This window comes from Scylla paramamosain, chromosome 41 (genome assembly GCF_035594125.1).
Source record: "Scylla paramamosain isolate STU-SP2022 chromosome 41, ASM3559412v1, whole genome shotgun sequence".
NCBI classification, from domain to species: domain Eukaryota; kingdom Metazoa; phylum Arthropoda; class Malacostraca; order Decapoda; family Portunidae; genus Scylla; species Scylla paramamosain.
This window is the reverse complement of record NC_087191.1, coordinates 9764467-9776966: the sequence shown is the minus strand read 5'-3', so window position 1 is coordinate 9776966 and position 12500 is coordinate 9764467. Positions and strand designations below refer to the sequence as shown.

General features: G+C 39.2%; 1 protein-coding gene and 1 long non-coding RNA gene across 4 annotated transcripts in view; one reads left to right on the top strand and one right to left on the bottom strand.

Annotated features, from left to right (window-relative positions):
* LOC135092947 (meteorin-like protein) overlaps positions 1-12500 on the top strand; it is a 64405-nt gene that overhangs the window by 508 nt on the left and 51397 nt on the right. The window contains exon 1 of the mRNA XM_063991769.1: positions 1-113. This exon is cut by the window's left edge and continues 508 nt beyond it. Within this exon, the coding sequence (XP_063847839.1) occupies positions 1-113 (113 nt within the window). The remainder of the gene's footprint in view (positions 114-12500) is intronic.
* Positions 4790-12500, bottom strand: part of LOC135092948 (uncharacterized) — an 88113-nt gene continuing 80402 nt past the window's right edge. For 2 of the 3 annotated variants that reach the window (XR_010263142.1, XR_010263143.1), the window contains one exon: positions 4792-5411. This is a non-coding gene — a long non-coding RNA (uncharacterized LOC135092948). Of the gene's footprint in view, positions 5412-12500 lie in introns of all 3 variants that reach the window. The other variant, XR_010263144.1, reaches the window with a different exon arrangement.

Sequence of the window (12500 nt, the reverse complement as noted above, 5' to 3'; positions counted from 1 at the left end):
GGGGCGCGCTGGGTGCTGTCCCTGCATAGGCTGTGGGTGTGCTGTTTGTGGGTCCTGATTGCCACGCCCGCTAACACCTGTGCGGATTTCAATGGTTGTGACTTCTTCGGCAGGTGAGTTGACAGGTGTTGTGGTTCCTTCTACAGGTGTATTTTTGTGGAGTGGGTCTTTACGGGGCGTTATAGGGCGTTTTTCTTGTTCTTTTTTTGTTTTTGTTTTGGTTCCTGTTTGGTTTGTTGGTTTCGTTTTTCGTCTTGTTATTCTTGTTCTTCGGCCGCGTCTTCGTCGTTCTCTTTTTTTTTCGTTTTCTTCGTTGTCTTCGTTGTCCGTTTTCGTTGTCTTCGTTTTCTTCGTTTTCCAATTCTGCTTCTTCTTATCATTATCATCATCATCATCATCATCATCTTATTATTGTTGCTATGATAAAATTTCTCCCTTTCTCTCTCCCCTTCAGTTTAAACCATCGTTAAAAAAAACATCAAATCAAACAAATTACAAGACAATATTTTCCTCAAACACACTTTTTATTTTTGTACATTTTTCACAATTTTCAGCCCGACCAACTTGCGTCAACTTCCTTTTAAGTAAATAAAGAGATAAGTGGAGGAGGAAAAGAGATTTGAAAAGGAAGAAAAGAAGAAGTCTGGCTGTCCAAACTTTTATTCCTCGTCTTTCTGATCCAAAATTTCTCACCACACTTGTTTAAACCTTGACATCTTGCTCTCTCTCTCTCTCTCTCTCTCTCTCTCTCTCTCTCTCTCTCTCTCTCTCTCTCTCTCTGGAATTGCGGTATTGTTATGTTTTGTACTGTTCTCTCTCTCTCTCTCTCTCTCTCTCTCTCTCTCTCTCTCTCTCTCTCTCTCTCTCTCTCTCTCTCTCTCAAACATAACCTCTTGCTTCAACAACAAAAAAAAAAAGAAAACGAAAACAAGAAAAAAGACCCAAAACAAGTTATTCTTTCCCTCTCCTCTTGTTGGGGTCACGTGGGTCACACTTCGGAGGTCAGGTCAGTTCATTAAGGGGGCTAGGTCACACTGGAGGGGGGTAATAGTGTTTTAATTAGGGACGAGTTTACAGGCGGATTGTTTGTGACCTAGGGGAAAAATGAATTAGATTGGTAGTAGTAGTAGTAGTAGTAGTAGTAGTAATGGTAGTAGTGGCTGTAGTAGTAGTAGTTCTTGTTCTTGTAATTGTTTTTATCACTTGTTATTGTTTTTGATAATATTGTTGTTTATTGGCCATTATTGTTGTTGTTGTTGTTGTTGTGGTGGTGGTGGTGGTGGTGGTGCAGGTGCTACTACTATTACTTCTACTGCTATTGCTACTACAACTACCTTTATTTTCGAGGTGGTAGTAATATTAACGACAGTAGTCTTAGGAATAGTAGCAGTAATAATAGTAGATTAGTAATTACCACCACCACCACTACTACTACTACTACTACTACTATTACTACTACTACTACTACTTCAATTTAAACGTACATCACTCCTTGAAAAAAAAATACAAACCAATTAAAACACACACACACACACACACACACACACACACACACACACACACACACACGCAGCTCCAGCCCTCACCCCTCTCCCTCACACGACCCCTTTCCACCCCCGCTTCCCCTATCCCTTGCCCCGTCACCCCTCCTCTCTCTCTCTCTCTCTCTCTCTCTCTCTCTCTCTCTCTCCCAGGGGTCAGAGGTGAGTGTAAGTGGCAGTAATTAGGAAACAACTTCCAACTTCACTGGCGTTACTTTGAGAGGCACCGACCAGGAGGGGGAGGACGGCACTGTCTTCCCTGGCACTGTTTGGCACCCCGGCACCTGTGATCTAGAGAGAGAGAGAGAGAGAGAGAGAGAGAGAGAGAGAGAGAGAGAGAGGGGGATGGTGGTACGTATTAGCAAAGAAATTTTCAAGTTGGTCTCTCTCTCTCTCTCTCTCTCTCTCTCTCTCTCTCTCTCTCTCTCTCTCTCTCTCTCTCTCTCTCTCTCTCGCTTGCAATGAGGGTGAGTAGGAAACTAGATTTATTAGTGCAGGTGTTGGGAGAGTAAGTGAGAGAGTGAGAGGAAAGGGAGAGGGGAGAGGGAGGGAGAGGGGAAGGTGGGTACATCATGCAAGGGGAGTGTGTGGGTCTGGTGACGTCAAGAGGGGAGAAAAGAGGGGGTGGACTAGGTGCGAGGGGAGGGGAGTGAGAAGGTGTGGGAACGAGAGAGAGAGAGAGAGAGAGAGAGAGAGAGAGAGAGAGAGAGAGAGAGAGAGAGAGAGAGAGAGAGAGAGAGAGAGAGCGTGTGTTACTATTCATATGTAAAATCTTGTTGTTATATTGAATTGAAGTCTCTTGTGTGTGTGTGTGTGTGTGTGTGTGTGTGTGTGTGTTACAAGGAAAGGAAGAGACTGTGTGAGGCTTAAAAAAACAAACTTCGTGAGCGAGAGAGAGAGAGAGAGAGAGAGAGAGAGAGAGAGAGAGAGAGAGAGAGAGAGAGAGGAATGTGTGTATGGGTATGTGAGTATGTTTTATATACGTGGAAGGAAGAAACACACACACACACACACACACACACACACACACACACACACACACACACACACACACACACACACACTCTATAAAAACCACGAAACAAAACAAACGTAAAGATAATATTAACTAGAATTAGAAATTACATTTGAACATAATTATTAACTGGAATAAATATGTAACAGCTCCATCAGTGAAAATATTGTGAATGTAAATAATAGGAAGAAAAGAACATGGGTAGGAAAAAAAGGCTATTAGTAGTAGTAGTAGTAGTAGTAGTAGTAGTAGTAGTAGTTGTTGTTGTTGTTGTTGTTGTTGTTGTTGTTGTTGTTGTTGTAGTTGTTGTAGTTGTAGTAATAATTGTAAGACACATCAACACAGTGTTCAACTTCATTATTTTTATTTGTTTTCAGATATTTTTTTTGTAAATTATCCTTTTGTATTTTTTTCTTAGATAATTGCTTGACATTTTTTAAAGCTACGTTGTCAATAATTACCTGCAAGTAACAAGTTATTATTATTATTATTATTATTATTATTATTATTATTATTATTATTATTATTATTAGTGTTTTCTTCCTCCTTCATTCAATTTCCTTTTTTTCCTATTTCATTTAACTTCCTTTCCTGATCTCTTCCTTTTATTATTATTATTATTATTATTATTACCACCACCAGCACCACCGCTACTACTACTACTACTACTACTTTTATACCTATCAATATCAATATCATCACATCTCCCTCCCTTCCATTCAAGACACACAACAGGTTCCTTCCCTCACAGCCCACCCACTCCTACACACACACACACACACACACACACACACACACACACACACACACACACGGAGAAAAAGCAAAATAAATAATAAATATGAAAAAAGGCTGGTGTGTACAATCAAACATGGACGAATCTATACAACATGGCCACCCAGGCATAAGGGAACCCACACTGCATCCGAACACGATAACGAAACCTCGACTTCGGCTTAATAAAACACTTCTAAAACACGATAAACCGAAAAACAAAAGGAACCCAATTAAAAAAACATTAACAATAAACATATAAACATTGTGAAGTAAGTTAGACGTAGAAAATATTGCAGGATGAAGAGAAATTAGGATTTTGTGAAGAGGAAGCCAGAGTCGGAGGTGAAGTTTCGCACGGTTTGTTTACATTGTGTTGATAATCCTGACCGTAGGATTATTTTTGGTCGCAGGAACAGAGCACCCAAAATCCTTCGCTTCTCCCTACAGGCGAGGCTTTTGTGGAGCTTTTGTGGCGCCACCATCAAGGAACAGGTTCACTATTAGGTGTACTGCTGTGTGTAGGTGCGCTCTCTCTCTCTCTCTCTCTCTCTCTCTCTCTCTCTCTCTCTCTCTCTCTCTCTCTCTCTCTCTCTCTCTCTCTCTCTCTCTGGTATCAATCTTTATTATAGTTTTAATTGTCTTCCTTTTTATATGTATATTTTCTTACTGATACTACTACTACCACCAGAGAGAGAGAGAGAGAGAGAGAGAGAGAGAGAGAGAGAGTTCTGTATAGGCTCAGGCACAGGTGTTTGGGCCATGAAAGAATCTATAGGCCTTTGGGAAGGTCACGCCTCCTCCTCCTCCTCCTCCTCCTCCTTTTTTTCCTACCCCTTCATGTCTTTTGTTTAATTACCAACCTTCACCCACGCTCTCTCTCTCTCTCTCTCTCTCTCTCTCTCTCTCTCTCTCTCTCTCTCTCTCTCTCTCTCTCTCTCTCTCTCTCTCTCATAATATCCCTTCCCTTTCAAAGCCTTCCCCTACTGTCCCTTTTCTCTCTCTCCCGCCCTCCTTCCTCTCCCTTCTCCCTTCTTACTCTCCCTCTCCCTCCCACAGCGACATTGATATATTCCTTAAACATTAGATCAATTACGATCATTTCGCCCCCATCTATTTTAATTGAAGCTCTAATCTCCCCAATACGTAACTCGTGAAACGTTTGAAAATCCCCCGAAACGTTTTGAAATTTCACTCACTCGGTTTTGGTCGCTCAAACTCCTCGTCTTTCTTTGGTTTTTCATTGTTGTTGGGTGTTTTCTCTCTCTCTCTCTCTCTCTCTCTCTCTCTCTCTCTCTCTCTCTCTCTCTCTCTCTCTCTCTCTCTCTCTCTCTCTCTCTCACTTGCGTATGTTTTCGTATTGTTGTTGTTTTTTTTTCATTGTGTATTTTGTAAACTTTTTGTCACTTGTTTCTCTTTTGATGATAATGTTTGCAGTTTATTTATTTATTTATTTATTTATTTATTTGTTTGTTTGTTTGTTTGTTTATTTTCTTCACTGTACCAGCAAGTCCAGGTAACGCTAAGGTAAGTTAACAATTCCACTTATAAATCATTATTACTTTTATTATTTTTTTTAATGGGAACGAGATCGTGAAATTACTTACGTATCTTTAATTATTCACTTAGAAGCACGACACACTACCAGTACTTACTTCAACACTCACTAACACACTACCAACAAATCCAAGTAATACAAAAATAAGTTAACAGTTCCACTTTTAAATCGCCATTATCATTACTCCATTGAGAAATATCATGAAAAACATTTACATATATTCATTTAATTACTTTCTAAACACAACACTGCATTAGGAAGTCAAAGTGAGGCAGGCTTCTTAATAACTATCGTCTAAAATTACCTATCAATTATCATTCCTTTTTACAATAAAGAAACAGTTAAATCACACGTATATTTATTTACTTCAACCCACGACACTTCACTAGCAAATCCAGGTGTTAGTAAGTTAACAATCCGCCATGCACAACAAAGGAGCCCCATTCATCATACCAGGGAAAACAGCAACAAAAGACCAGGTACAATGAGTCACCGCTGGTAATTGCGCACCTGTCTCACGCACCTGTAATTAAAGGCCTAATTAATCAGTTACCTGGGGAAGGCTCACGGAAGGGAGGGAGGGTGATGAATGGGGGGAAAAATTGTAAAGGTAAAGAATCAGGTAACGATAATGACCGGTAAACAAGGTCATAATAAAGAAGGGAAGAGGGAAAAAAGGGAATAATAGGGAATAAGAGAGAATGAGAGGAAAGAGAGGTAGGGATAATAGTAAATAAGAAAGGAAGGGGAAACACTAGGAAGCGAAATGAAATGAAAGGGAAATAAGATGGGAAATGATAATAAGGAGATTAAAGGAAGATAAAGATGGGAATAACTATAATGATCAATAAAACAAGACATAAAAAGAAAGAAAACAAATAGATAATAAATAACAATAGAGAGATGGCGAAAGAAAATAGTGAATGGAAGGAACAACAACAACATGAAAGATAAAAAAGAAAGGAAGAAAGAAAAATTAAGAATAAGAAAAAGAAAAGAAAGAAATGCTGAAGGAAATTTTAATAATATTCAGAACAGTGAGAGAAGTGAATAAAAGAAAGAAAAGGGAAATGAAGGATGAAAAATGATAATAAAAGGAAAAAAAGGTAGATAGGAAGTTTTAATATAGTTGAATAAAAATAGAAAAGGGTGAAAAATGATAAACGTACAAGGAAGAATACAAAGGAATCATGAGGAAAGAAGGAAAAGTATACAGGAAATTGTTAATATAGAAAACGAAAACGATAAAAATAATGCGAATGCAGGAAATAAAAAAAAATACGCAAATAAATAAGAAAATAAATGAATAAATAAACAAAACAAATAAAAATGAATAAATAAATAACGAGTAGAATTTAATTAAGTGACATTTTAAAGACTAATAAATAAAAGAAGAATAAAAAGAAAAAAAAAGAAAGAAAAACGAAGATGATGAAAACCAAGCAAATAATTATCGTCGTCTTTCTTCTCTTCTTTACGCTTTTTCTTTTTCTTTTCCCTTTTCCTGACTTTCTGTCTTCGTAATTCCCTTCTCTTTGTCTTCCTGGCCTTGCTCCTCCTCCTCCTCCTCCTCCTCCTCCTCCTCCTCCTCCTCCTCCTCCTCCTAATTTGGTCCTTCATCCTTTTCTTTTCTTCCTTTTTCTTCTCATTTTCTACCTTTTTCATCTCCTCCTCCTCCTCCTCCTCCTCCTCCTCCTCCTCCTCCTCCTCCTCCTCCTCCTCCTCCTCCTCCTCCTCCTCCTCCTCTTCTTCATTCTTCTTCTTAATCTGCTCCTCCATCCTCTTTTTTTTTCTCTTCTCTTTTTCAACTTCTCTTTCATCATCATCATCTCCTCCTCCTCCTCCTCCTCCTCCTCCTCCTCCTCCTCCTCCTCCTCCTCCTCCTCCTCCTCCTGCCAGACGTGCCTCATTAAGACGAAAATGTTAATTATTCTTGGTGTGTGTGTGTGTGTGTGTGTGTGTGTGTGTGTGTGTGTGTGTGTGTGTGTGTGTGTGAGTCAGTGACTTGAAGGAAGATGAGCAAGAAGGAAACCCCAAATAAAAATAGATGGAAGAAGAGAGGAGGAAGAGGAGGAGGAGGAGGAGGAGGAGGAGGAGGAGGAGGAGGAGGAGGAGGAGGAAGAGTAATAATGCAGTTTAAGGAAATACCTCCTCCATCTTATTACTCTTTTTTCTCCTCCTCCTCCTCCTCCTCTTTCTCTTCCATTTAAGAGAATTGAGAGAGAAAATTTAAAGCCAGTATTTTCTCTCAAATTCCTAATCGTCTTTGGAAAACCGTCCTTGTATTTACTCTCTCTCTCTCTCTCTCTCTCTCTCTCTCTCTCTCTCTCTCTCTCTCTCTCTCTCTCTCTCTCTCTCTCTCTCTCTCAGTACTTCTGATTTTACATTATTTTTTTTATTTTCTCTAACTCATTCTTCCTCCTCTTACAACTTGTTCCTCCTCCTCCTCCTCCTCCTCCTCCTCCTCCTCCTCCTCCTCCTCCTCCTCCTCCTCCTCCTCCTCCTCCTCCTCCTCCTCCTCCCGTCACTTGTCGACATGAGCAGTATTATCCTTGCCAGATGCCTCCCTTCCTCCTCCTTCCCTCCGCCTCACTGTCTCTCCTTTCCTCCATCCCTCCATCTCTCCATCCCTCTTACTCTCCTCTCCTCTTCTCTTCTCTTCACTTAAATGCAAGAAGAGATTGAAAAGAACTTCATGTTTATTATTACTTTTGCTGCTGCTCCTGATGATGATGATGATACTACTACTACTACTACTACTACTACTACTACTACTACTACTACTACTACTACTACTACTACTACTACTACTTATTCTTCCTCTTTCCTTTTTTTCTTTTTCTGGTTTTCTTTTTCTTTTTTCTTCCCTTTTTTCTTCTTTCTCTAAATTTTCTTCTTTTCTTCTTTTTTTCTTTTCGTTCTACTTTTCCCATTTCTTCTTCTAAGATTGCAGCATCAACAACAACAATAACTACTACTACTACTACCACTACTACTACTACTACTACTCCTAAGATTACACCACTAAAAGAATATATTACAGCAACCACCACCACCACCACCACCACCACTACTACTACTACTACTACTACTACTACTACTACTACTACTACTACAAGCACAACAACAACTACTCCCAAAACTATTCCCTAATTTTCACACCCCCATCGATAAAGAGAGAAAGAAAGAGAAAGATTAATGGAGAAAGGGAGGAGGCAGGAGGGAGGGAGGGAGAAAGGGAGGAGGAGGGAGGGAGAAAGGGAGGAGGGGAGAGAAAATGGAGGTATTTTATCAGTGCTTTGCTAATGGTGACCTCACTGGAGGGGGTCTGTCCTCCCTCCTCCCCCTGCCCCTCCCCCTTCTCTCTCTCTCTCTCTCTCTCTCTCTCTCTCTCTCTCTCTCTCTCTCTCTCTCTCTCTCTCTCTCTCTCTCTCTCTCTCTCTCTCCGTGTTCCTCTTTAATTAACAGCTGTAGGATAAGATTTGGAGAGAGAGAGAGAGAGAGAGAGAGAGAGAGAGAGAGAGAGAGAGAGAGAGAGAGAGAGAGAGAGATTGAGAGAGAGAGAGAGAGAGGAACGAAATAAGCGGAAAGAAGGGAGAGAGCGAAGAGAAGAAATGGAAGAAACTGGAGAGAAAAGAAGGGAAGGACGGAGGGAAAGAAGACAAAGAGAAAAAAAAATGAGATGAAAAGGAAAATGAGAAAAAGAAATAGGAAGAAAAAGGAGAAAAGAAAGGAAGTGGAAGGAAGATATGAAGAGAAAAAGATGGATAGAAAGTAAAGGAAAGGAAGGGAGGGAAAAGAAAGGAAGAAATGGAAGGAAAGGAAGGAATGGAGAGAAGAGGGAAGAAGGAATGAAGAGAATGGAGGAAAGAGGGAAGGAATGGAGGGAAGAGGGAAGAGGGGAGGAAAGCAGGGAAGAGGGGAGGAATGGAAGGAAGAGGGGGTTGTTTTTCACGCCACAAAGAACTGCAATAAAATCTTTACGAGGCGTCAAGAGGAGGAGGAGGAGGAGGAGGAGGAGGAGGTTTTAACAAAGAGGTTAGGCTGGCAGCCATGTTTATTTTGATATTCCCTTATGGTTTGCATTGTTTGTTGGTTTGTTTGTTTTGTTGTCTTGCTTTGACTCTTGTTAGTTTACTTATTCATCACCATCATCATCATTATTATTATTATTATTATTATTGTTATTATTATTATTATTATTATTATTATTATTATTTTTATTATGGTGGTGGTGGTGGTAGTGTGTGTGTGTGTGTGTGTGTGTGTGTGTGTGTGTGTGTGTGTGTGTGTGTGTGTGTGTGTGTGTGTGTGTGTTCAAACAAAATCCTTTACACACGTACGTACACACGCGATGACTTAAGCTTTCAAGACTCCTTGCGTTTGATTAGGTACACACACACACACACACACACACACACACACACACACACACACACACACACACACACACACAGACTCACTCACTCACTCACTCACTCACTCACTCACTCACCCGTCTCTCTCTCTCTCTCTCTCTCTCTCTCTCTCTCTCTCTCTCTCTCTCTCTCTCTCTCTCTCTCTCTCTCTCTCTCTCTCTCTCTCTCTCTCTCTCTCTCTCGCTAAACGTTTACGCAATATGCAAATGAATGTCTTAATTGTATGCATTGCTTGCTGCCATCTTTCCTCCTCCTTCTTCTCCTCCTCCTCCTCCTCCTCCTCCTCCTCCTCCTCCTCCTCCTCCTCCTCCTCCTCTTTCTTGTTCTCCTCCTTCACCACCTCCTTCCACCTTTTAATACCTTCTTCTTCCTCCTCCTTGTCCTCGTCTTTCTCCTCCTCCTCCTCTACGTTATTGGATTAAAGAAGGAGGAAGAGCAAGAAGAAGAAGAAGAAGAAGAAGAAGAAGAAGAAGAAGAAGAAGAAGAAGAAGACTTGGCTATACTATACTATTATTTCCTTTTTTTTTATTATTTACTTTTTTAACAATTTGTATCATTTTTTTCCCATTTTCATCTTGAACTAAAAAAAAAAGTTCACAGCAAAAAAAAAAAAAAAGAAAATAATTAAAAAATATATCAAATTCCAACTATGATTCAATGAGAAAGGAAGACGAGGAGGAGGAGGAGGAAGAGGAGGAGGAGGGTGGATGAGGTTGAGAAAGAGGAGAAAGGGGGTCGAGGAGAAGGAGAAAGGGGAAGGAGGAGGAGGAGGAGGAAGAGGAGGAGGAGGAGGAGGAGGAGGAGGAGGAGGAGGAGGAGGAGGAAGAAGTAATGAAGGACAGACTGAAGGAGACAACAAATGAGAATATAATGAGGCAAAAATCAGATACTGGAACCCACAAGGGAAAAAAATGAAGGAAAGGAAGGAAAGAAAAATATTTGCTTGTCGCCACATGTGTTCCTCTGTCGCCAATCCTTTCTTCCTTTTTTCCTCTTTTATCATAATTTCCTATTCTTTATTTTCCTTCTTCAGCATTTTCTCTTTGGCTTCTTCCGCTTTCATCTTTTTACTCTTTTTATTTATTTATTTTTCTTTTTTATTAATGTTCAGTCTTTTTTTTCCTTTTTCCTTTGTTTATTCGTGTTTTTTTTATTCTCATTTTCTCTTTACTCTTGTTTTTGTATCCTTTATTTTATTTTTTACTATTTTATTACTCAATTTTTATCTTATTTTTTTCATTATTTTTTTTTACTCTTGTTTTCATTTGTTCTTATTCCTTTTTATGTGTTTATCTTTGTTTTTTCTTTGTATTCCTTTTTTTTTATCTTGTATGCTTGTTTCTTATTTTCCTTTTTTTCTTTTTCTTTGTCTTTTCTTCACTCTTGCTTCATATGGTTTCTCTTTTCCCTTCTTCCTGTTTCATCATCAACTTTTCTTTATCTTCAGTTTCTTTCCTTCTCTCCATCACCTCTTATTCATTTATTTGTTACTTATTTTCTTCTCCCTCAGTCTCAATCCATCTTTTCTTCGTTTATTTTATTTTTTCTCAATTTCCTTCCTTCATCGTCTCTTCTATTTATTTTTGTTTTGTTTTGTTTTATTTTTCTTTATTCTCAATCTTTCCTCTCTTCATCATCCTTTCCCGTATTTCGATTTTTTCTTTCTTCTCGATTTCTCTCCTTTTCCTTTCCTCCTCCCTTCCCTCGGCCAATTAATTAATTATCCTGACGGTTCCCAATTTTCCTGGCGCCAGTTCGCTGATTGAAAATTTATCTGATTTTTACGAATAGGTTTTTTTTTCTCCCTTTTTTCTCAGACTTCTTCGCCGGTGGTGAAAGTTTTGGCGTTTAGCGAAGAAAGTTGAAGAAAACTAATTGCAATGAGAACTGCGAAGTGAGAAGTGGTTGAAGAAAACGGGATTTTGTTTGAGGTGTGAACGAAAACGGAGTGTACAACATGCATAATGTATATAATAAGCTTTTAATTTGCTGTACTTGAACGAAAACGAGTATCAAAAGCCGGCACTTAACGAAGGGTAGTGAAGGAAAGCGTGGCATTGGCGGCACTTCTGTGAACACGAGAGAAAACGGAAAGAATATAGCGAATAAAAAAAAAAACACTTAAAAAGGAAAAAAATTCTAAAGAAGTGATAAAAAATATATTTCACAATGTATAACGATAAAAATAAAACATTAAGACAAAAAAAAAGGGATATTAATAAAAACTTAAATTTTCACAACATACAACAAATAATTAAACGAATAAATATACAAAACAGTAATCCAAATATAGAATCAACATTCGCCAAAATTTCCTTAATGAAACGAAAAAGAAAAAAAAAAAAGAGAACGAAATAAAAAGCAATAAAAAAAGACACAAAACCATAAAAAAAAGAAAGACAAGAAAAAAATGAAAACCGTAAAGGAAAAAAAAATGAATAAATAAAATAAGTTTAACAAGATTTACAGCATTTCAGTTTCCAAGACAATAAATTCATCCCTTAAAAGAATCCAATTATAAGTAAAAGGATTGGATCTCCCTTACAATATTACTTAAAAGGGAAGAGCATTTAAACCCTTCCTCCTCCTCCTCCTCCTCCTCCTCCTCCTCCTCCTCCTCCCTTCAAGTGCTTCCATTTTATCGTGTCTTTGTTTATTCTTTGTATATTTTCATTCATGGGAGACTCCTGCAGATTGAGAGAGGGGGCTTTAATTCTCTCTCTCTCTCTCTCTCTCTCTCTCTCTCTCTCTCTCTCTCTCTCTCTCTCTCTCTCTCTCTCTCTCTCTCTCTCTCTCTCTCTCTCATGCGTACAAACATATACACATAAACATACATAGACCCATTAATTTTTAGAGAGAGAGAGAGACAGAGAGAGAGAGAGAGAGAGAGAGAGAGAGAGAGAGAGAGAGAGAGAGAGAGAGAGAGAGAGAGAGAGAGAATGATGAAATTTCAAGAAAAACATTGATAATAAAACTGAAAACACAAACGTTCGAGAGAGAGAGAGAGAGAGAGAGAGAGAGAGAGAGAGAGAGAGAGAGAGAGAGAGAGAGAGAGAGACTAGTTAGGAAAGAATGGTGGGTGCATTTGAGGGGAGGGGAAGGAAAGGGAATGAGGGAAGTTAGCGAAGGGAAAGAGAAAGAGAAAGAGAGAGAGAGGGAGAGGGAGGGAGGAAGGGGGGTGGAATTAAGTGGCC